The sequence below is a fragment of the Myxine glutinosa genome, chromosome 2 (genome assembly GCF_964187855.1).
Source record: "Myxine glutinosa chromosome 2, kmMyxGlut1.1, whole genome shotgun sequence".
Classification (NCBI taxonomy): Eukaryota; Metazoa; Chordata; class Myxini; order Myxiniformes; family Myxinidae; genus Myxine; species Myxine glutinosa.
In genome coordinates, this window is record NC_136262.1 from 165,306,306 (window position 1) to 165,332,417 (window position 26,112).

Below are 26,112 nucleotides of genomic sequence, written 5' to 3' on the forward strand. Positions count from 1 at the left end.
ACAACAGAGATTTAGTGGCAGCCCAAGTTGGCATCACTTCTTGCTTTGCTAACTTCCTACCCTTATGGGAGCGTTCTTTCACTGAGAGAATAGAGTCATCTGGATTAGGCTCATGTTGTTCTTGCTGCTCATCCATCTTCTGCTGTATTCTATTCTCTACTTGTCCATCATTTGTATTCTCACAACTGATGTCATCAGTATCAAAGTAGGTAGCAAGAGCCCAAGTGTGAGTGAAGTCATTTGAAATCAGACCCTTTCGCTTTTCAAGCTGGTATTCCTCAAATCGCATAGGTTTTCTCTTGATTACTTGCTCCGGTAGGTACTTGATTTCAAATGCAAGTAGCTTTGATGAGAGAAGCTTCTCTGGAATGACAAGAGGTTGGTTGATGGGCTCTTCATCTTCTGCTCGTTGGTTGATCACGATCACTGTGCCATGGAATGTGTTTTGTCCAGTAGGCGTGTCTTCCAGGAGATCAATATTATCAACAGCGAACCAGATGTTTACCCCTTTCTTTACAAAATCTGGTAGACAAAATCCACCAGTCTCCTTCATCCTATGAAGAACACCTTGCTCCACGCGTTTTTCGAGGTCAAGGATCTTCTGGTAGTCATTGCCGATGTCGACTTCTGAGAGTTTACTAACGAGATACTTATCTCACACCCTAGAATGAATGGCGAGGGGCAGGCCAATTGAGAAAGGTGTCTGGACAGTCTGCTGAACCCCATCTTCCTTCTTTGGTTGATGCTTCACTTGACGATCAGTTCAAGTATTTTGGATGAGGAACTGGCAAGCGACGTCAACAACGTTGTCTACTTCTTCATTGCGAATTCCAGAAACTTTGAGAACATGACGGCCAAAGAGGAGATGAGTGAGGAAGAACTGGATTACCGGAGGATTCTCAAAGTCTTCAAAGCTACCGTTGAATGACCAGTTTCGGTACTCCATCATCTCCTCTTGGAGAATGTTTGCCATGCTCTTCAAGTGGTCAATTGTGTCGTCATTATCCAGCATCGCAGACCGAAGTTCCATAGCAATGCTAACTGCTGTTGGGAGGACGAGATTGTCAGGCTCATTTTTGCGTAGCGATTTGATGAACTGGACATTAGGAAGCCGTTCAGATATTAGTTTTTTCAGATGCTTGCGGTCGTTTTCTGTTTCATTAACCTCTACCTGATACGCCTTCAAAATTGACAAGTATGCATCATTCACCTCAGCCATGTTTTGGGTAACATCATTGTCAGACGAGGTGTTTTGAATGGAGAGGAGCAGCTGTTCATCACATACAGAGCGAATGACCTGGGCATTACTGTCATCTAATGGAGTGAAGGTGCGCTTTGCATAACTCAAGAATTTCCTATGATGGTACGTTTCAAGAGCAGAAGCATCCCCGGCACTCTCTAACTCAGATACACAAGTTCTTACACGGTCAACTTGAGTCTTGCGTTTTATCTCCAGGAAGATTTCACCCATGTTGTCTGACAAAACGCGATGAAGAGGTTCTGAAGAATCGTTAGGACAAAAGCTGCAGGACGACAACAAACACACCTGTGCCTTTGGTATGGTTTTTGTCCTTTTAGGGCGGGAAGAATCAGTTGCACTGGAAGGTCGCCCAGGCCCTCGAGAGGAACATGCAGGTGAATCAGGCCGGGTCCATTTACTTCTGAGCCTTTCAATCATGCTCTTGCTGACATTCAGTATGATAACACACAGATTTGCGTTCCGCTTCACTCAAGCTACCTAAGCGAAGCGGTACTTCAATCATATTTGGGGTATTCACCAGTCTCTTGCTTTGGGTAGCACCCTCATTGCAGATTATGCACACACTGCTTGACATGATCATTAGAATGTCTCACCTGAAACAGAAAAAAACAGCAATAGCATGTTCCAAAAGTTCCTCAAAATAAAACAACATTCCTAAAATTGGTTCATAATCAGTGGAGATAGACATGAGTTCAGTTCCAGATGGGGGAGGTGGGCTCCCAGAAGAAAGGGGGGTTCCAGAATGAGATATAGGGACAGGAAAATTTGAACCCCATCATTTTTCAACATCGAGACTCCAAATCAAACTGAAAATGCAAAAAAATCTATTTTAACACACAAATCCTATGGGATTACACTTCATACCATACTGTAAACAAGAAGGACAAGACAGAATATTGAAGCCCCCGTGGTTTTAGTAATTTTGCTGTACAGAATTAAAAGCCGCCAGCCAGCCATCTTTGGTCGGATTACAAAACAAAATCTTATGCATATATATACTCTCATGTATTGTCGCTATACCAAGTTTGAATAAAATTGGTCCATGCATCTCGGTCCATACATCATGTTCATAAACATGTGTTTAGCTGTGCTTGAGATTGTCTAAAATTAGAGTATTAATGTGGAAACTATAATTCACAAATTTCAAGCAGAATGTTCACAAACATGTGTTTAGCTGTGCTTGAGATTGTCTAATATTAGAATATTAATGTGGAAACTATAGTTCAAAATTCGATGGTCCATCTCGAGATGCATGGACCAAAAGTGCGAAAAGACCTCCAAGAGTGCCAGGTGAAATGGTCACACTCAACGTTCGAGAAATGGTCGCACTCAACGAGAAATGGTTGGGGACACGTTTAAGTAACAAAATGGCCGCCAGTCGGCCATCTTGGGTCTGATCTCGAAAAAAAATGACGTGCATATGTAACCCAACATTCCTTTTCCGTGTGCGAAGTTTGAACAATATCGGTAAATGCAAGTCCGAGAAATAGTTGCAGACGTGTTCAATATTGATTTTTTTTTACAACTAAAATGGCTGCCAGTGTACCAGTCGGCCATCTTTGATCAGAATCGCAAAATAAAGTGAAGTGCATGTGTGGGCCATCATCTACTCTGCTTGTGCCAAGTTTGAATAAAATGGGATCATGCATGTTCAATAAATGGTTGGGGACACGTTTAAGTAACAAATTAGCTGCCAGTCGGCCATCTTCGATCTGATCTCAAAAGAAAATGACGTGCATATATATGTACGCCATCATTCTTGATCTGCGTGCCAAGTTAAAACAACATCGGTAAATGCTTTTTCGAGAAATGGTTGAGGATGTGTTCAACATCGGGTTTTTTACAAATAAAATGACTGCCAGTCGGCCATCTTTGATCACATCGCGAAACAAATATGATGTGCATATGTATACCGTCAAACATTGTCTTTTTGCCAAGTATGAACAAAATTGGGCCAAACCTACAGTCATGTGAAAAAGTAAGTACACCCCATGTAAAGTTTTGACTTTTTCAACATATTTCAACATACAGCTATTTGAAATTCATTTCAACAATATTGATCGATAAAGGTGATATAATATAACAAATATCATGAAACATTTACATTTTGTAGTCCATTGTATAATTTAAATAAACATAAATGCAAATTTCACATGTGGAAAAAGTAAGTACACCCCATGAAATGTTTTTTTAAAATCTTTTTAACATATGCGGACATATCAATACTTGATCTTCATTGAAACAGTATCTATAGATAAAGGTGATATAATTGAACAAAAAACAATGAAAAATTGACTTTGCAATAATTTATTCAACAAAAAATTGTTGCACAGCATGCACAATTGCATGCACAGCTCGTTTCAAATCCCCCCACAACATCTCGATGGGATTTAGATCCGGGCTTTGACTTGGCCATTCCAGAACCCTCCATTTCTTTCTTTTCAGCCATTCCTTGGTGGATTTACTGGTATGTTTAGGGTCATTGTCATGTTGCAAGGTCCGCATTCGGGTGAGCTTCAACTTTCCAACAGATGGCCTCACATTATCCTCAAGCACCCTCTGGTACAATGAAGAATTCATCGTGGATTATATGATGGTGAGCTGCCCAGGCCCTGATGCAGCAAAGCTGCCCCAAACCATAATATTTCCACCACCATGCTTTACAGTTGGTATCAGGTTCTTGTGGTAAAATGCTGTCTTTGGTTTTCGCCAAACATGTCTTCTGGTACTGTGGCCAAATAGTTCTACCTTTGACTCATCTGTCCAGAGCACATTGTTCCAGAAGTGCTGGTCTTTGCCTCGGTGTTCATTGGCAAACTTTAGTCTTGCCCTGATGTTCTTTCTGGACAGCAAAGGTTTCCTCCTGGCACACCTCCCATGTAGATCAAATTTGTGCAGCCTCTTTCTTATGGTAGACTGGTGCACTTTGACATCAACAGTGGCAAGAGCTACCTGTCGGTCCCGTGATGACATTCTGGGGTTCTTAGAGACTTATTTCAGCATCTTGCAGTCTGCTCTCGGGCTGAACTTGCAGGGGCGGCCTGGCCTGAACAAGTTGGCAGTTGTTTGGAATCTTCTCCACTTGTAGATGATCTTCCGGACAGTCGAATGATTGATTTCAATTTGTTTGGAGATCTTTTTAAATCCCTTCCCAGACTCGTAGGCATCTATAACCTTCTTTCTGAAGGCCTCAGAGAGCTCTTTTGATCTAGGCATGGTGACGCCGCACACTTCAACAACAAAGAGCAAGCCAAACTAAATGTCTGAGGTTTAAATAAGACAGGTTCCTCCAAGATCCTCTCTAACGATGTTCTAATCATTTGCACCTGAGCTGGTGCACCTGATTCTAATTTTAGGTATTTGAAGTAGTGATAAATGTAGGGGTGTACTTACTTTTTCCACATGCGAAATTTGCATTTATGTTTATTTAAATTATACAATGGACTACAAAATGTAAATGTTTCATGATATTTGTTATATTATATCACCTTTATCTATCAATATTGTTGAAATGAAGATCAAATAGCTGTATGTTGAATTATGTTGAAAAAGTCCAAACTTTACATGGGGTGTACTTACTTTTTCATGTGACTGTACATACATCCCGAGATATGGTTGTGGACGGACGGACGGACGAGACCTAATCCATAAGCCCAACGGAAGCTCATAGTAATAACTGCAAACCAACCTATTTGGAACCATTACAGCCAGCTCCCCCCTGACTCCATGTTGGATGGTGTTTCGCTCGCCACACTTGACAACTGTGGGTTGGTGAGATTCAGCAGTTTTATGAACCGAATCCACACCAGCCGGCTTTTGGCGAAGGAAAGAAACAAGTCTTTAACCAATCCACCAAAAAGCAGCTCCAAAACAACAATTTCACTTCTTCTCAAACGTCCACAATTATGCCCACCTTGTGGGTAGGCCATCAACATAGTCCATCCAACAGAAGGTGCACTTTCCGATGCACCGCCATGCTTACCAACCTGCTAGTTTAGAGTCGGATCAGGGACCAAACCCTATCTAGACAATCGGACAACTTCAACACATTATCACTGTTATTCTTGTCGCTTTGTGAAAAGATTCATCGTTTTGTCCTCTTCTGGCAATTAAATATTGTGACCCTTATGACATCATTGAGTTGACCTCTTTTGAAGGTAAACTCTTCTGGTCTCAAACGAGATACGGAGCGGAAAAACGGAACCGTTTTCCGAGATACGGAAAAACGAGAAGATACGGAGCCACCACTTCAAGCACCCACATCTTCCATGAACGTCTTTAATTTTTCATTATGGTGCAATAAATCTCAGCAATTCTACTGACATTGAATATAAAATAAAGAAACAATAAATTTGACATAACTGAATATAGAGTATCAAACTTCTCAACTTCATGAATTTAATACTTCCTTCCCTCAGGTGTCTTCTGCCACATCAAGAGATACTGTAGCTCCAACTTTGGCTGTGGCAATGCCATTGAGATTTCCCATTCCCATTAATTTCTCACAGACTATTTTATATCGTTGGATAACAATTGGCAGGCCTCTGGCCAGCATAACACTCACCTTCCAGGTATAGATTGAAAGTGTCTGCCTCGACATGCTCAATTTCAATTTCATGGTTTATCATTTGTGACCTGAAAATTGCCGAAATTTTTTTTTTTGGAAAACATTGCATGATGTGAAACCCTAACCCTAACCCTAACCCTCACCCTAACCCTAACCATAACCCTAACAACTCGATGTGAAACCCTAACCATAACCCTAACCCTAACAACCCTAACCCTAACCCTAACCCTAACCCTAACCCTAACCCTAACCTGAGTTGTTCCTGCAGGAATTAGTATTGTTTTATTTCCTTTAAATGAACCCTTCTCTATCTATCTGCATTCATTTCCTTCTTCCCATGCAAAAATCCTTCAATATCTATCTTTAAAAGTATAAAACACGTTGCGTTTGTTTAACGCCTTGATTGAATTTCACCTGGCGCTCTTGGAGGTCTTTTCGCACTTTTTTGTGAGATATATTGAGCTTTTTTTGTCACCTTCATAAGCATCTCAGGTGCCATCTTTCTATTAAATCCATGAATGGATGGAATTTTTGAACTTTCTTAACCTCACATTCCCCTTCCCTCCTTTTTAAGAGCTGGTACACGACAATGCCCGTACTAGATTTTTGTCTGCATTCATGATTCATTACCTCCGCCACCAAAGGTGGATTTCACCCCAGTCTGTCTGTCTGTCTGTTTGTTTGTCCGTTTGTGAACAAAATATCTCAAAAAATTGTGAATGCTGTAGATGTAGCGTATGTGACAAGGACTAAATGATTAGATTTTGGTGAAGATCTGGATTCGGATCCGGCTACTAGAATTGTTTAAGTGATTCTTCATTATTGGGAGATAGGGACAAAAACTATACATCGCAGGATATCTCAAACAGTTGTGGACGAATTTGGACGAAACTTAGTGGACAGGTTGTGTGTCTGATAAGGACGATTCGATTCGATTTTGGTGAAGATCTAAAAACTGGATTCGGACATGAGAGTTATTTAATTTTTTTAAGTGATTCTTCACCATTGAGTGATAGGGCCAAAAACGATACATAGCAGGATATCTCAAACAGTTGCAGACGGATTTGGAAGAAACTTGGTGGACCAGTTGGATGTCTGACAAGGACGATTCGATTCGATTTTGGTGAAGATCTGAATATGGATTCGGATATGAGAGTTATTTAATTTTTTTTGTGATTCTTCACCATTGGGAGATAGGACCAACAACGATACACAGCAGGATATGTCAAAAAGTTATGGATGGATTTGGACGCAACTTGTTGGACATGTTATGTGTGAGACAAGGACGAATCGCTTCAATTTTGGTGAATACTCGGATCCGGAAACAGCTTGGAGAATTTTTTGGGTGATTCTTCACCATTGAGTGATATGGCCAGCCAGGCGGAGGTATACTTGTTGGAACCCATCTGTGGATCGGTCCCATTGGCCGATGGGTCTGACCCATCTGTGGATGCACGAGAAATGACAATGCAGACCCATCGGCCGATGGGTCTGCGCCATCTGCGGATGTGTTGTTCACCTTGAAGGAATGTGTATGCATCAATGGTGGATGAGTATGTTTATTTGAACCTAAAAATAAGCAATTGATGTCATAAATGTTTATAAAGCAGTCCGTGACATGTGGTTTGTCGATAACCGTTTGAATATATATATATATATATATATATATATATATATATATATATACGTATATATATATATATATATATATATATATATATATATATATATATATATATATATATATATATATATATATATATATATATATATATATATGTGAATATACATATATATATATATATATATATATATATATATATATATATATATATATATATATATATACATATATATATATATATATATATATATATATATATATATGTTATGTAAAGTATGTTATGTAAAGCTTTACTAAAACTGCCATGTATCTGTTAATTACAAAATGTATTGACAAAATGTATAAATAGATGGGTAGAAATAGATAATAAAACATTTAAAAATCATCTCTGTTAAATTCCTACCACATGTAATTCCAATGACTGTGTACCTGATTGAAGAGCACCATTCTGTCAACACATTCCTTCAAGGTGAACAACACATCCGCAGATGGCGCAGACCCATCGGCCGATGGGTCTGCATTGTCATTTCTCGTGCATCCACAGATGGGTCAGACCCATCGGCCGATGGGACCGATCCACAGATGGGTTCCAACATACTCCCTACTGAGTGCCATTCTAGTTTGGTTTGTGTTTTCTCCGGTTTTAATTTAACCTTCCATGTGAATAGTTATTACCATTCATTTGTTCGCGATTTTCAAGGTGAATTAAATATTGTTACAAAAATATAATTGTTTGTGAATGTAAATGACTTTGTATACTACTCTTGTTATGATATCTCCATTAAGAATGGAGATATTACACGATTTTGCAAGGTAGGTTTTAGATGGCCAGTGAAGGATTTTTTAAAATTGGAGTTTCGTTATTCATTTATTCCAAACATTACCCACAAACTGCACAAACTGCCCTGGGAGTAGCCTGGACATTTTAATCTGAATTTGCATGAAGCGCCCTATGGGGGTTGGGTCTGAGTGTTACTTGAGCTGGATGATGGACTTGAATGGAAACCATGGGAGGAACATGGGGAATTGAGATTTAAGGGAAATGCTTTGAACAGTTATAGGGCCTTGAGGCGGAGGTTCGGAGAGAGAGTCAGTGGAGGCAGTTGAGTAATTGGAGAATGACAGCAGTAAAGGCGTGCACGTAGAGATATTGAAATGGATAGAGTGATAGCATGTTTGAATTACACATCCACATGCTAGTGGAATACATGCTATGATTACATAACTATGACTATGTTCATGGAAGCAGGTAAGAATTATATTTTATAACTACGTTAATGGAAGGCAGTAAGAACTAGAACGGCACTCGGTAGAGCGCAAACCTCCGCCAGGCTGAACAGTTTACTTTTGTATCCCACTGATAGGCCGGATCTGGATTCGGACTTGAACCAAAATCTAATCGGCTTGTTCTTGTCACCAAACCAACTCGTCTACCAACTTTAGGCAAAACTCGTCCACAACTTTTTAAAATATCTTGTCATATTATCGCTTTTCGCCCGATCTCTCAATGGTGAAGAATCACTTAAAAATTAAATAATTCTTGTATCCGAATCCAAATTCAGATCTTCAACAAAATCGAATCGATTCGGTCTTGTCACACACCCAACCTGTCCACCAAGTTTCGTCCAAATTCGTCCATAACATTTTGAGATATCGTGCTATGTATCGATTTTAGCCCATCAATCAACGGTGAAGGATCACTTAAAAAATTCTATGATCCGGATCTGGATTCGGATCTTCACCAAGATTGAATCAACTCTTCCTTGTCACATATGCAACCTCTCCACCATGTTTCGTCCAAATCCGTCCATAATCTTTTGAGATATCCTGCTATAGATCGTTTTTGGCCCTGTCTCCCAATGGTGGAGAATCACTTTAAAAATTATACCAGCCGGATCCGGATCTTGACCAAAATCTAATCATTTCGTCCTTGTCACATACACTACCTCTCTGACAAATTTGGTCCAATTCACATATCCTGTTCAGAGACAAACAGACAGACAGACAGGGGTGAAAACATAACCTCCATCCACCTTTGGTGGTGGAGGTAATTATATTTTACTAGTAGATAACCCAGTTACACCAGCCTGTTGTTAGGGAATTAGTTCCCAATGGAGTGTGGAATATCTTGGGAGTTTGCTAGGAATGTCCCTTGACAGCATCATAGTAACTATAACCTTTAAGACTGCTAGAGTTTCTCGGTGAAGTACTGTAAATTTATGAAAGGTTAATGGTAATATGAAAAGGTAATAATTATACAACAACAACAACAACATCCATTTTAAGGCCATTTTCCCTGCTAGAGCGTGGGTTAGCCTTGCGGGCCCCATGACAATCTTCTCCATTTTGCCCTATTTTCTGCATCCCTCCTTGTTAACCCCCTTGCCCGCATTTCTTCTTCCACCATCTATAGCCAAGTCTTTCTCGGTCTTCCCCGTCCTCTACTTCCTTCTACATTCATTTCCATCACTCTTCCCAACCAGTCACTTTCATCCTTCCTCAACACATGACCAAACCATCTCAACCTGTTCCTCTTCACAGCATCAATCACAGGCTCTATTCCCATCATCTTTCGCAATTCATCATTTGTCTTCCTCTCTCTCAACGATACTCCACACATCCACCGTAATTCACCGAACACATTCATTCACACATCCACTGTATTCATTCATTCATTCATTCACCGTATTCATTCACACATCCACCGTAATCCACCACACATCCACCGTAAAAGGTAATAATTATACATTGGATGTAATTTACTGAATAGTTTGTGGTTGTACAATTTTGTTGGGTTTTTTCAAAAACTTATGCTAGGTGTTCAACCCAACTACTCTGTGCATATACACCATGAGTTGCGCAACGGAAATGCACACAACTCGAAATTGCGTGAAAATTGGTATTTCTAGACGACCGCATGCACTGTCCGGATCCAAGCGCACTTAAATGAGGTGTTGATCAGCATTCTACGTACTGTGTTTACGACATTCACCCCATTCAGACACAATCATACAACTCGCATGTGTGTATATATATATATATATGTGTGACCCCCTTTCTAGTATCAATTTGATAAAATTATTTTTCACTTTTTCTGCGCATGTGTTTCATCTAACTCTTGATGGGAATGAATCATGCTCAGTCATACAATGCATTATAATGTTTTTTTTGTTATCTTATCAAACAAGAAATTCCTGGAAAAAAGAACGTCGTGCGATATGAGTGCTGCCAGGAACCATATCCGGACGTCACGTACACTGTGACCATCCGTCGGCGTACCTTGTACTACGCCCTCAACCTGCTCGTCCCGTGCCTCCTCATCTCGACTTTGTCCCTTCTTGTATTCCTTTTGCCTGCTGATTCGGGAGAGAAAATCTCTTTGGGTAAGCATTCCTCGTTTACCATCTTTTCAAAGTAAATTTTTTTATCATCTATTCTTCAAATCTTTGCTGTCATTGCCTCTCAAGACAAGGATACTGGATTGGTGTATGACACTGATTTGCACACATCACATGAGGTCAGCAGGGTAATGGCTGATTGCTTGTCTGTCTTCATCCACCCCTTACGATTCAGTTTCCATTTTATTTGTGTGGTGTCTTTTTGCTAGCGATACTGTTCCTTCGACAGGAGACCATATAATACGTTTTGCTTCAAAAATATCTTGCAATTTACATTAATCTAGCAATTAATACCCTCTGGTAATGACACGATTAAATATAACTTGTTACTGCTCCTGTCCTCACCACTTCGCCCCAGAACATATTTTGAGGTACAACAGTATAATTGAATATACACACTCTCCAACCTAAAAAAAACAACAAGAAAACGTAGAATTTATAATGGGATTGTTGTAGGACTTCCGGCATTCCTTCCAAGTGCCTTTTTGGCATGAGGGGTGTGCATAACACCTGATAAACTCAAGATGTGCAGATGTGCAGAACTCAAGGCCCTGAAGAGGTAAAAAAAAACAAAAAACACATGGACTGCTAGGACTTCCAGAAAAGAAGTCGGTATTTCAAAAAAGTTTTGAAAAAAGTTTAGGAGAAAAATAACTCCAAAAATCTCCAAAAAGAAAAAATAACTCCAAAGAAAAATTAAAACCCCGCCAGAAAACTCCAAAAAGTTTTGGAGAAGATGATGTCCAATTTTTTTTCCTATTATCCAATATGGCTGACATACCATGTGACTGATCACATCAAAGTTATCAACAAAATATTCTCCACGGGGAGTTTCTCCTATGATTAAAGTTTTGCATCGATCAGATAAGTGGTTGCAGAGAAAATATTGCAAAAGCAAAAATACAGACTTGGCATTTAATATGGAATATTTTTTTTTGTCTTGACTTGGGTTTACTTTCTTAACTCAGTATATCAATCTAGTGAGTTTCTGTTACACTTTGGTGATTTATTTGTTAAAAGAACCATGTCACTGATTGTCTGTCGCAGCAAGAAGTCAACAACAGGATTATATCATAGGTGGCGTGGCAAAATGTACGGACAGGTGCATTTGATGATTGGCTTCACAGTCGGGTATACAAGGGTTGTTGCGTTCTGTATTAGTGGAAAACAACTGCTGCACATCTCCAAATGTTATTGCCGCTTCGACAATGGTCCGTCAACTCGACAATGCTGTTTGTCATGGAGTGGTGGCTTTACGAAATTACGGCATGAAACAGCGTGCTATTGCTCGGCAGTATGGCATCACTCAAGGTCAGGTGTCAAACATCCTGAAACGAAATGCTCAGAGGGGTGTCCCTACTCTAATACCGAGGCTGGGACGTCCCCACAGATCCACAAGGAGGGATGATCGCCAGCTGCACCGGTAGGTCCGCAATGGCCGTACCAAGTCAGCTAATCGGCTTAGGGCTGAGTGGCAGCAACTGACAAATGTGCCTGTATCCATAAGGCTAGTCAACCAACGACTGGTTCAAGCAGGCTATCGTGCCAGGTGTCCCCTGAGAAAGCCACGCCTGACCAGACAACACCGCCAGCGCCGATTGCAGTGGGCCAGAGAGCACCATCAATGGCAGCCAGGACACTGGAATCACGTGATCTTCAGTGAAGAGTCTAGATTTCTGGTCTATCGTCAAGATGGTCACGTCCGAGTGTGCAGAGAAGTGCATGAAGCCTACCACAAAGATTGTATAGTGCCAAGAGTCCAAGCTTGAGGTGGTGGGGTGACCGTTTGGGCTGCTTGTCATGCAGGGGGCAAAACTGACCTGGTTGTTCTGAATGGAAACCTGAACCAGTTCAGGCACAGGGCCATTCTGGAAGAAACATTGCTTCCATTTGCTCGTGCAGCCTTTCGAGGAAACTTTGTCTTCCAAGATGACAATGCTCGGCCTCATCGTGCTCGCATGATCAAACACTTTCTTGCTGACCGTGGTGTAGAGCATATGGAGTGGCCTGCCATGTCCCCGGATATGAATCCGATAGAGAACTTGTGGGCAGAATTAACGCGTCAAATCGACCACTTGGACCAGCAGCCGACCTCTGTGCATGAATTGCAGCAGGCTATTGTCACTGCATGGCAAGCGATTCCTGTTCAAACCTTGGCAAATCTCGTGAACAGCATGCCTCAACGTGTACGTGCTCTCCTGAATGCTCGTGGGGGTTACACGAAGTACTGAACTGTAATTTTACTGTCCGTAATCCCAGTCGTAATTTAAATTTTGTTTTTGTTATAAAAACATTTTGGCTAATGTGCAAAATAAACAGATACTTCTGGAAAACGTACAGAAGTTTAACACAGCAATGTCCATGAATTGAGTTCGATATCAGTTTACATCACTTTCAAGGATCAATTTATTTGTTTCGAAATGTCAAATGTGGTTTTTGTTTCTTTTAAAGGTCACATTAACAAAATCTAGAATAATTTAAACATAATTCCAATGAACTTTTGGTTCGAAGACATCTTGAAAAGTAAGTTAACCCCCACAAAAAAAATAATCCATATTAAATGCCAAGTCTGTATATACAGTCACGTGCAAAAGTAAGTACACCCCATGCAAAGTTTTGACTTTTTCAACATATTTCAACATACAGCTATTTGATCTTCATTTCAACAATATTGATAGATAAAGGTGATATAATATAACAAATATCATGAAACATTTACATTTTGTAGTCCATTGTATAATTTAAATAAACATAAATGCAAATTTCGCACGTGGAAAAAGTAAGTACACCCCTACATTTATCACTACTTCAAATACCTAAAATTAGAATCAGGTGCACCAGCTCAGGTGCAAATGATTAGAACATCGTTAGAGAGGATCTTGGAGGAACCTGTCTTATTTTAACCTCAGACACTTCGTTTGGTTTGCTCTTTGTTGTTGAAGTGTGCGGTGTCACCATGCCTTGATCAAAAGAGCTCTCTGAGGCCTTCAGAAAGAAGGTTATAGATGCCTACGAATCTGGGAAGGGATATAAAAAGATCTCCAAACAATTTGAAATCAATCATTCGACTGCCCGGAAGATCATCTACAAGTGGAGAAGATTCCAAACAACCACCAACTTGTTCAGGCCAGGCCGCCCCAGCAAGTTCAGCCCGAGAGCAGACCGCAAGATGCTGAAAGAAGTCTCTAAGAACCCCAGAATGTCATCACGGGACCGACAGATAGCTCTTGCCACTGGTGATGTCAAAGTGCACGAGTCTACCATTAGAAAGAGGCTGCACAAATTTGATCTACATGGGAGGTGTGCCAGGAGGAATCCTTTGCTGTCCAGAAAGAACATCAGGGCAAGACTAAAGTTTGACAATGAACACCTAGGCAAAGACCAGCACTTCTGGAACAATGTGCTCTGGACAGATGAGTCAAAGGTAGAGCTATTTGGTCACAGTACCAGAACACATGTTTGGTGAAAACCAAAGACAGCATTTGCCCACAAGAACCTGATACCAACTGTAAAGCATGGTGGTGGAAATATTATGGTTTGGGGCAGCTTTGCTGCATCAGGGCCTGGGCAGCTCACCATCATAGAATCCACTATTAATTCTTCATTGTACCAGAGGGTGCTTGAGGATAATGTGAGGCCATCTGTTGGAATGTTGAAGCTCAACTGAAGGTGGACCTTGCAACATGACAATGACCGTAAACATACCAGTAAATCCACCAAGGAATGGCTGAAAAGAAAGAAATGGAGGGTTCTGGAATGGCCAAGTCAAAGCCCGGATCTAAATCCCATCGAGATGTTGTGGAGGGATTTGAAACGAGCTGTGCATGCAAGAAACCCCTCAAACATCGCACAGCTGAAAGAATTCTGCATGGAGGACTGGGCAAAAATTTGTCCCAGTCGATGTCAGAGACTGGTAGACAGTTATAAGAAACGCCTACTTGAGGTTGTTTCTGCCAAAGGGGGCAATATCACCTATTAGAGCCAAGGGTGTACTTACCTTTTCCACATGCGAAATTTGCATTTTTGTTTATTTAAATTATACAATGGAGTACAAAATGTAAATGTTTCATGATATTTGTTATATTATATTGTAGCGCGGTGCTATGCGCGCGACTTGTTTTGCCAATAAAGGAAGCAACAACGATGTAAACACAAGCGTCTTTATTCAAAGGGTCAAACGATAGCACTGCCGTGCCCGGGGCTGTGTGCCCCGTGTATATCCCGAGGCCATGCCTACCCCTCGGGCGTGGCCGACACCCTCCTGGTGCGCGGAATGATGTCATCGCGCCAGCGAGCCATCTTGTCCGCCACAATATCACCTTTATCTGTCAATATTGTTGAAATGAAGATCAAATAGGTGTATGTTGAAATATGTTGAAAAAGTCAAAACTTTACATGGGGTGTACTTACTTTTTCACGTGACTGTAGTTACGGACATGCACACAAACACAGACACACAGACACGGACACACGTCTGTAGGCAACCTTCAAGTGAGGAATTTCTATTAAGTATTAGCCATGTTGCAAGGCTCTTTAACATGAGGAGAGGAACTGTTTGTGACCTCAGAAGACGTTAACAAGCCGTTGGATCAACAAGATATTTGCAAAGAGATGGATGTCATCGGATAACGGCTCCATGATGCAGGGATCATCCAAGACTCTCATGGTCTTGTTCAGCATCCAAGACGTGCACCGTGACACATCGAAGCACATTTACAGTCGTCAAATCAGCAGGTATGATGGACACGGAGGCAATGGGCAAATGCGATGTTCAGTTACGAATCCAGATTTCTCCTTGCAAGGCCTGATGGCCATGTATGGGTTTTTTTTGGTCTTTTTTCGAGCACCGTGGTCTCCTTTTATGGCCCTGAAGCAATGTTTGATGGTCGGATGCTCTTCCTGCTGCCAACCGTGTTCGTCGCCTCCTGCGACATACAGGGAATTACCAGTGAACTGGTACTCAATTTGCCGACCTCGGAAGAATGACAGGCTGAGTCAATCCCCCTGGTGTTAATTCAGCGATCGACCGGGATTCAAACCCAGGATCCTAGGATCCCAAGCCGGCACACTAACAGCTAAGCCAACACCAGCCCAGCAACACCAGGGTTTACAGAAAACACAATGATCGATGTGCCCCAAACCATATCGAGGAAGCGTGACAGTTGAACGTGGAAGTGTCATGATGTAGGATGGTATTGCTGGAATCTTTCACGCCAACTTGATCCATATCCATGGCAGTCTGATGGCAGATCAATACATTAATGAGATCTGATAGCAACATGCATTGCCTGCCCTTCAACACAACATGTTAAACGGATAAACTTTATTCACGCGAATCCTCCTGCTCACAGGGCCATTCAAACAAGGAACGTCCTTGTCAACGCCATCGTTAAAGTCATGACACCCTGGCCTGCAATCCGCCAGATTTAAATCCAATTAAACATCACTGGGATGTCATTGATCTCCAATTCAAGCGTTGCTAGGAGAGCCACAGACTCTCGATGAGCTGGAGCAGGAGCAGATTCGAGCATGAAATGCCATTCCCCAGGTTCAGATATGAGTCCTCATATGGACAATGCATGCCAATCTCTTCATTTTTAGACCAAAAATAATAATTAATTTACTGCCAGGTTAAGTCATCACGTGTCATCTTCATCCGGGAGTAATGAGTCATGATGAAGGATATCACCAATATAATCCACCCTACCTTGATGGTACCTGACAATCTGCTCTTCTACATAACTGTCCTTAACAATCCTTTATTTCGTATATGGTCTTCAACAACTATCGGCATTTTCCTATTAATTACCCTCGCCTGAGGAGAGGGTATTGCATTTGAGTCCGTTTGTCTGTTTGTCTGTCTGTCTGTCCGCACAGAATAAATATGATTTTCTCTGCAACCGTTGGTCCGATTGACAGGACATTTTCACCATCGGTGCAACTCCACCTGTAGAATTTTAAAATGATAATTATGATGTCATAGGACACGTGGTTTGGCCGCCATCTTTGAAAAGTCGAAAAATTTTGCACCTCTATCTCCGAAAGTGCTGAATAGAAAAAATTGAGACATGGGTCATTGTAAATAACTCTCCATGGGAAATAAAATATGTTAATTATGATGTCATAGGTGCCTCCATTATGACGTCATAATTCGACAAGTACAAAACTTCATCCTATCAAGATGAAATTTATTGAGCGCCATGTCGGCATAAACTGGTGGAGAAAAAATATATGATGACGTCATCGGTCACGTGGTTCGGCCGCCATATTTGTTTTAACACTAAAGCCTTAAAAACCACTGAAAATACATCCTGGCGAGGGTTTGCAATCTCTGATTGCTCTTTTTCTTGTTATTCATTGTGATTTATATCTGTTATCACTTCATTAGACAAAGTATTGCAATAGTTTTCATCACCCATTCAGCACAACCTACATGGGAGTCTTATTCCTTTGCTAACCTCATTCATTGTGAGCCTCAAGATCTTGCTAATGTTGACTGTAAATTCACTTTATAATAACCTGTTATTTGCTGATATGCTGGAAATTAATCAGATAGAGGGATTTTCTAAAATCAAATCTGAGATGCATTAGTGGGATTTAGCTCCATTAACCTGGAAAGCCAAGAGTTCCTCAACCTGCCAGTTTGCATATAAGGTACAAATCTTGAGCAAAGTTTAACTTATTTCCAATCTCTTTTCTTGTCATGTTTCACTTCCCTGCCGACCTTCATCTTTCTTGATTTTATTAGTCCTCTGCTGGTTTCACAGGAGGGGACTATAGGTTTGCTCTCCGTCTCTCTGTCCATCCCACCTGTGGTTTTCCAGACTTTTTTTCCAGACCCTTTAACCTATCCAACTTAAACTTGGTGCATTGCTTTATTTTGATAAATTACAGAACAAGTTTGAGTTTCAGAGCGTTTTTGGCAATTTTTTCACAGAGTTATGCCATTTCTGGACTGAGGGAATATCACATATTATACATGGCTCAGTTTTCCAGACTTTTCCCCCTTACCCTTTAACATATTGAACTGAAACTTCGTACATGGCTTAATTACGATGTTCCAGAAACTGCAACTTATTCTGTAGCTTTGCATGCCTAAGACAATTTGTCCTACTGTATATGGCTCACAATTGCTGAGGGCTTGGAACAAGAACATTCATTGGGACCAGTAGGGGACATGTATTGCAAAGCAATTCTTCCTCTCGTTTCATTCGTTGTTCCATAATTCATACATGGCATAGCAAAAAAAAATTCTATTTTGGACATGTAAATGATTGCTGCCTTCGCAATGAAACCTTTGGAACATCTAGCCCCAAGTGTAAAGTCGATCTTGCTTACCTTGTAGGAGTAAGAACAAATTTACTTACCATCCATATAATAGTTTAGCACAGTGCTGCTCCATTTGTGGATTTGTGAAGTATAAATGGCCAATTTGCTTGCAAGATATTCATACCTAGCATAACATCAATGTGCAAGCATTTCCTTCATCACATAAGGCTCTTAGTCAACAGTCACTGACTAATATAATGACCTCAAATAAAAACACAGTAAGTCCTTTCTTAGCCTTTTTTATATTGCTAATAATAGCATTTTTCTTAATGCTTCCTTTTCTTTATTGTCCTTTTGAATCAATTGGTTTTTTATTGGTTAAAGAAGCTGAAACTCTACTTCTGCGGAGGCTGTAAAGCAGATTATCATGCTCTCTACAGTTACAAATGGTTTATACTCCCAAAAGGGTCGTCAGGCCATACTGCAGTGTTATACAGTCGTGGCAAAAAATATTGGCACCCTTGCACTTTTTTCAAATAATGCACCATTTCTTCCAGAAAATTGTTGAAATTAAAATGTCTTTTGCAATCCACATATGTATTTCTTTCGTTTGCAGTGGAACAAAACAAAAAAAGCTGAAAATAATTACGAAGTCTTAGCTTATTCCACACAGTAATCCTAAAATGACCCGGACAATATTATTGGCACCTTTTAGAAGTTGTTAGAAACAATTAGATTTCAAGCAGGTGATTCTCCTTTACTTTGGAATTGAACTCACCTGTGGTGTTTATCACTCAATATAAAAATCTCTCATTCAACCAGTTTGAATAGAGAAAGGAGCCATTCTGCTGTTTTGTGTCACTGTGTGTACCGCAATGATCATGGAGAAAAGAAGGAAAACCAGAGAATTATCGGAGGAGGTCAAACACAAGATTGTAGCCAAACATGGACAATCTCAAGGTTACAAGTCCATCTTCAGAGACCTTGATGTTCCTGTGTCCACCGTATGCAATGTTATCAGGAAGTTTAAGGCCCATGGCACTGTAGCCAACCAACCTGGACGTGGCCGCAAGAGAAAACTTGATCGAAGATTGCAGCAAAGGATTGTTCAAATGGTGGAGAAAGCACCTCGATCAACTGCCAAACAGATTGAAGCTGACCATTCAGACACAAGGTACGACTGTTTCAAATCGCACCATCCGTCGCCAACTCAATGAAACGGGGTTATATGGTAGGAGACCCAGGAGGACCCCAGTGCTGAAAGAGACATAAGGAATCCCAACTGGAGTTTGCCAAAACACACCTGAACAAGCAAAAATCTTTCTGTGAACAGATGAGACCAAGTTAGAGTTTTTTGGTGAAGCACATCATCTCTATGTTTACAGAAAACAAAACGAAGCCTTCAAAGAAAAGAACACCTTCCCTGCAGTCAAACATGGAGGAGGTTCAGTGATGTTTTGGGGTTGCTGTGCTGCCTCTGGCACTGGGTACCTTGAATGTGTGCATGGTATCATGAAATCAGGAGATTACCAAGGCATTTTGGAGCGCAATGTTCAACCCGGTGTCAGAAAGCTGGGTCTCCGTCGAAGGTCATGGGTCTTGCAGCAGGACAATGACCCCAAACACACTTCAAAAAGCACCCAGGAATGGTTCAAGACAAAACGCTGGACTGTTCTGAAGTGACCAGCAATGATTCCAGATCTAAATCCCATTGAACACCTGTGGGGAGATCTGAAAACAGCAGTTGGGAGAAGTGGGAAAAGGCACCCTTCAAATCTGGGAGAACTGGAGCAGTTTGCACAAGAAGAGTGGGCCAAACTGCCAGTAGAGAGGCGTAGGAAGCTCATTCATGGCTATAGGAAGCGCTTGACTGCAGTTATTTTGTCCAAATTCTGTGCTACCAAATATTAAGTCTCGGGTGTCAATAATTTTGTCAATACCATTTGTTTTTATTTTCTGATTTAAAAGGTTATATTAAGTTCTGAATCAAACACAAAGGTTCCGTAATATTAACAGTGAAATAAGAAATTGTGGAGACCAAATACTTTTGTCAATCTAAACTTCTTTTTCGAGAAAATTGTGAGTTATTTGAAGAAAGTGCAAGGGTGCCAATATTTTTGGCCACGACTGTAGGTATGATAGCATTATATGTTCGACCTTTATGCATCAGCTCGCCCAGGGGGAGCATCATCCGCCAACACCTGTTTCTGTGTGGTTTCCAGTCATCAGCACGGAATGGATGCTGCACCTCCAAATGAGGTGGCTAAACCTCCTTGAAGTTTACGATCAAATCGATTGCCCTTCATTGTTGTGGGACCACACCATGTTTCACACGGGTTATTGCTGCATGGATCCTGGCCAACTGCATGTAGTAGTTGGGGTTTGGGTTATGTCTTGAAATATCCAGACAAACATATCTTGAGAGGCAGCTGATTATAAAAGCATAAATGTTGTAGCTCTGCAGAGGCTATCAAAGTGGGTGCTACTGTTCATTACAGGACCCCTACAACTCTACAGCTAGGCCATAAAAGTGTTATAGGTGCAAGAATATTATATTCTTGAATTTTTTTGGCCAGCTTGCCAAGGGGGAACACCATCTGCAAACAATAATTAATAGAAAGGTAGATGTCTGGATGAATTAAATATTGATTTGTCTTTTCTTGTTTAATATAGTGCAAAAATTAAAGTGCTTTTTCAATTAAATGTAATTCATTCATAGCTAGTGATGGGCTGACAGGATGGCCGAGAGGTGCACACACTCACCTCTAATCTGTCTAGCATGGGTTTGAATCCCGACCCAGCTATAAACTCTCATCCTGGTGTTTGACAGGCAGGGCGACTCATCAATGTGTGTGCCGTCCTCGGGTGGACGCAAAACAATCGTCCCATCTAACGACATTCGTTAGTGGACATTAAAGATCCCATGGTGTCCTTCGCAAAGAGTAGGTGAGCTATTTCCGGCACCCTCACCAAATTCCAAATTCCTGCCCTAACCAGCAGATGGCATTGCCTCAGCAGCACAACCGCCATTTGACATTAGCAGACATTTGTGTACACTAGTGGGCCCGTTGGTCCATTGGACTAAATTTTCATAGGTCTTCACATCCTTGTAGCATACCTGATTTCCGGAGACAGGGGTATTTTGGGTCTTCAGAGTCCTTTGGTCCTCTGGGTCTTTTGAGTTTTTGGAGACTTTTGGGTCTTTTGCGTCTTTTGGGTCCCCGGGGACTTATGGGTCATCTGGGTCTTTTGGGTCATCGGGGACTTTTGGGTCTTTTGGGTCCTTGGGGACTTTTGGGTCCTCTGCATCTTTAGGGGTCTTTGGGGTCTTAAGAATCTTAGGGGTCTTAAAGGGTCTTCAAAGGTCGAAGGGATCTCAGCAGTCTAAAAAGTTAAAAAGGTACATTTCAATAGTATTTATTACGTAAATAAATTAATAGACGTACGTAATTAGACACAAAAAGTATGCCTCGCACACACACACACACACACACACACACACACATACGTAATTAATAGACACAAAAAGTATGCCTCACACACACACACACACACACACACACACACACACACGCACACACACACACACACACACCTCATACATTTATAGTAGATTAATTAACTTGCGTATGTCAAAAACGTTTGTGCACAATCACAATAATGGATGACAAATATTTTTGTCCCTGCACTATTTCTACATAATCCCAACCACTCATACATTTTGATAAATGGTATAACCCTGATAACCATTCTTGTATTCAGGAATCACAGTGCTGCTGTCACTCACGGTGTTCATGTTGCTCGTTGCCGAGATTATGCCAGCCACGTCCGACTCGGTGCCCCTTATCGGTGAGTAAAGGCAACATGGGTATTACCTGCCAAATATTGTGAGTGCACAGTTTATTTGTCTTGAGTACACATTTTCAAACCAATTTTGTTTTTAGTAGAGCCATAAATGTACATAATGTAGCACAATATTTCAAAAAATTGTGGACGGATTATGACAAAACTTGGTGGACGAGTTGGTTAGTTGACAAGAACAAGCCAATTTGAGTTTGGTTCGGGTCAGCAGATCTGGTGGGATACAACACATAAACTCTTCAGCATGGCGGAGGTCGACACAATACTTTTAACATGGGAACGCCTACCCATGGATAATTTTTTTGACAAAGTTACATGATGAATGGATGGAAAATGTGGCCGGCATTCAAAAAAGTCTGTTTTATGTAGGCATGGGTGGCGTAGTGTTTCTTATGTCAGGAATTATCACCCTCGACATAAATCGTCAATTATTATTAAATTACTAGTAAAAAAAAACTATAGGTTGGAATGACACGTTGGAACAGTTTATTCGACTGTGCAGCCTTGTGAGTGTGCCAAAGTCTGAAGCCTCGGCCTAGTGTTAGGTGTGCTTATATCTTCTTTATTTATCAGTTATCCTATGGATGTAAATGAACAGTCATTTTACTTTGCTTGTGTTGCACATCATGTGCAGCGAATTTCACCTCCCAGTGCCTTGTATTTATTGTTTGTTTGTTTTTTAACCGCTTCTGTACACCGTCCTTGGGGCTCTTTTTTGCAAGCCACCATCTACAATTCCAATAGAAGAGACATAATTACTCTTTTATGGAAAATGTTTTTCGAGTTTGTTTTATCCTCAAAAATAGACCGCAGTGAACCCATATTCGTGTAAAAAGATTGAACTTTAAAACCTACCCTTATGAAGGGGGACAGACATCTGTACAAATACACAAACTGACATTGTGTTTTAAATGGTAGATTGTTGGTACTATTATTATTATATTGTTTTTATTTGTGAAACTTTTCAAATTGCTTTAGTTTATTTATTTATTCCTGTCAGTTTTATTTTTTTTAAACTAGCAGGAGTACCCGGCGTTACCAGAGGGGGTGGGTGGGGGAGGGAGGAGGCAGGAGAGGGAGGAGTGAGGAAGGGAGTGGGGGGAGTGGAAGGGGGAGGGGTGTGAGAGGTGAGGGGAGAGGGAAGGGTAAGATATACTATGAGAAAAATTATATACTATGGGATGAGAAGGAGAAAAAATGTACCCATTAAAAGAGTGCTTTAACCTCAGTGTTGCCCAAGTGGCGCTACATGGTACACATTTACATAGGGAATTTACAATTTACATTGAGAATTAATTTTACTCAAAACATAATGCCTCCGGCCACCTTCGGGGGCAGAGGCATTAAAATAAAAACCCAAATAACAACTATCTATCATCTGATGTCTTGTATAGCTTGCAGGACATGAGATAGTCCTATCACTGCAGCCGTTAAACAAGCCTTCCTCCCCGAATTTTGCTTCTGTGTCTATCTTATCCAACCCTTATATTGCTGAGTGTCATGTCTGTTTGTTAGCCCTCGGCCCTGCTGTTGGCATTTCTTCCTTTCTCTCTCTGCTGTTCCTTGTGTTGTATTATGTCCTGATCCATTGTGTGTTCTTGGCTTTTCCATGTGCCTTGACTGTATACCAAAAAAATCATTGCCGTTCTTGATTAATTTGTAAATAATGTAAACTTTTCACGAGCAAACGAGAAGTATCGTTCATCTTTGATTACATGCTGTGATAAAAAGCAAACTATAACAATGTGACTGTGTCGCCAATATGCCTCCGCATAGTCCCACAATGGGTATATGCCCTCGTTCACTGTCCTAAAAATAAACAAGTTTGATTTAAATCCCTTCAGCTCTTCTCAAGTGTCACATTTTTACCTGACATGACAGGTTTCACATCGATTGGTGAAGCAGTTTCAGACAAGGGATTATTTTAAATATAGGCTTTCAAGCTAATATGGCTGCCATACCACATGACAAATGACCTTTAAAAATGTATACTCTGCTTATGTGTGGTTAGGGGATCACATTTGTGAAGTTTCATGTTGATCGGATAAGGTTCGTTTTTCTATCCAAGATGGCTGCCAAACCACGTGACCTACGACATCATGAGTTTCAAACTATATGCACCAGTGCTGTTAGATGACATTTGTAAAATTTCGCATCGATAGGGTGAGCGGTTTCAGAGATAAAATTATTTAATATTTTCCTTCAATCCAATATGATTGCCAAACCATGTGACCTATGATGTCATAAATTTAATATTTCAATACAAATGGGTCATAGATCATGTGCATGCAATTTCAGATTTTTAGGATAAGGAATTCAATTAAAACGTTTTTGGCTGGTATACCACTTCAACTATGATGTCATGATGCTTTTGTTCCCCATTGGGAGTACTTGACAATGTGCCAAGTTTAAAGTTTTTCCATTCAGCGGTTTCCGAGAAATATATATTTTAAATTATTTGCTTTTAATCCAAGATGGCTGCCATACCACGTGACATATGACGTCACAGTTATCATAGAAACATCCTGCATGGGTGTCACTCCTACCCTGAAAGTTTCGTCTGAATCGGACATATGGTTGCTGAGAAAAACGAGTTTTAGCCCGTACGGACAGACGGACGGACGGACAACCCAAAAACATAATGCCTCCGTCGACGAACAAATCGCCCTATCTATCATCTAAATTCTAATGCCATGTGTAGCTGCCAGGTATGCACCCTTGCGTTTTAGGCGTTTTTATTATTTAATTTTTTTTGTATACCAACTAAGTCGAGGCTCGTCTAAAAGCTGTATAGCCTGGGTTCAAATCTCGATCCAGTTATAAAACGTCGACCTGGTGTTTTACATGCAGGGCGACGCATCAACGTGTGTGCCATCCCTCGGATGGACGTCATCAAGTCAGACGACCCATGTACCAATACGATGGCCGTCGGTGTCTGTTAACCCCATGGTGGCGAGTTATCGCCGGCACCACGAACAAATTACAAATTCCTGCCACCTTAAGTCGAACATTGAGCCCACCCAGCTGGTTTGTCAAAAAGACCTGGCCCACAAGTTGCCCTGCATGACCCGAAAAGAAGGTGGCCCTAAATGATGCCATTCGAGAAGGGGAAGAATGAGGACAGGATAAGGGGAAGCTTTGTTCTTGCTGGTACATAGACGCTTTGTTCCCAATTTACCAGGTCGGGAAATTGATTTGAACAGTTTGTTCTCTTTTCCAAGAGGCTGCCAACTGCTCGAGGCAACAAAAAGTTTTTCATTGAGCCCTTTTGGAATGCAATGAAGTAGAATAAATTGAACATGCATTACATCAAAAGCCAATTTACACAATATTTATTCATGATATTGCTTTCAAATTTTTCCCTCAACCTTTTTTTTGTACAAATGTGCCTTCTCATTTTAAAGCAACAGACACATTTGGAGCTAAATAATGCAACACTAGCCGAAACCCGTGGAACATCCACGGAAGGGAGGATGTGGTGTATGGATAGAGTGTACCATTATGGATGGCATAGGGGAGCGCTCATGGGATCTTCTTCTTCCGTTCCGCTCCAATTTTTTTCTTTAAGTCAAGTCCAATCAGTCCTCTCTGCTCGAAGTGCTCAGGCCATGCCTTCCCGTTCTCATACTTTTATTGCCGTTCGGTGTAGAAAGAGATTGACATATCGTTCGTCTGTTTTCAGCTCGTTATCTTTAAGCTTCCTTACGTCTCGCCACCTGCTACACCTCTCTGAGTTACGAGGATTTATGCAACGCAGCCCGAGTATCGCAACGTCACTCCATTTAACTTTATTAAAATGACGATAAAGACGTTTCCTTATATATCCTAATTTAAAATGTTCAAGGGAATAAAAAGACCATTTGGTTCACACCACCCATGTTCACACCACTCGACTGTCCAATCAGCGGACGGCTCGCTTCGCCCAGCAGACGCCAATATGATGGCGTCGTAAGATGGCGTCGTATTGGCAGTTAATCGGATGCTTTTGTGCCCCAACGTCGGCTAATTCAGATTTTTCGAGTATGGCTGTACGTTATAAACAAAGAGCGCGGTTCGTAGATCGTAAATCCATTAGTGCCGTGGGCATCGGGTCACTGGGTGCGGCGTAAAAGGGATAACAAAGTCGAGTCCT

General features: G+C 41.0%; 1 protein-coding gene across 1 annotated transcript in view; it reads left to right on the plus strand.

Moving 5' to 3' along the window:
• LOC137421100 (neuronal acetylcholine receptor subunit alpha-7-like) overlaps positions 1 to 26,112 on the plus strand; it is a 96,323-nt gene that overhangs the window by 44,748 nt on the left and 25,463 nt on the right. The window contains exons 3-4 of the mRNA XM_068106818.2: positions 10,641 to 10,835; positions 21,882 to 21,968. Coding sequence (XP_067962919.2) covers positions 10,641 to 10,835; positions 21,882 to 21,968 — 282 coding nt within the window. The remainder of the gene's footprint in view (positions 1 to 10,640; positions 10,836 to 21,881; positions 21,969 to 26,112) is intronic.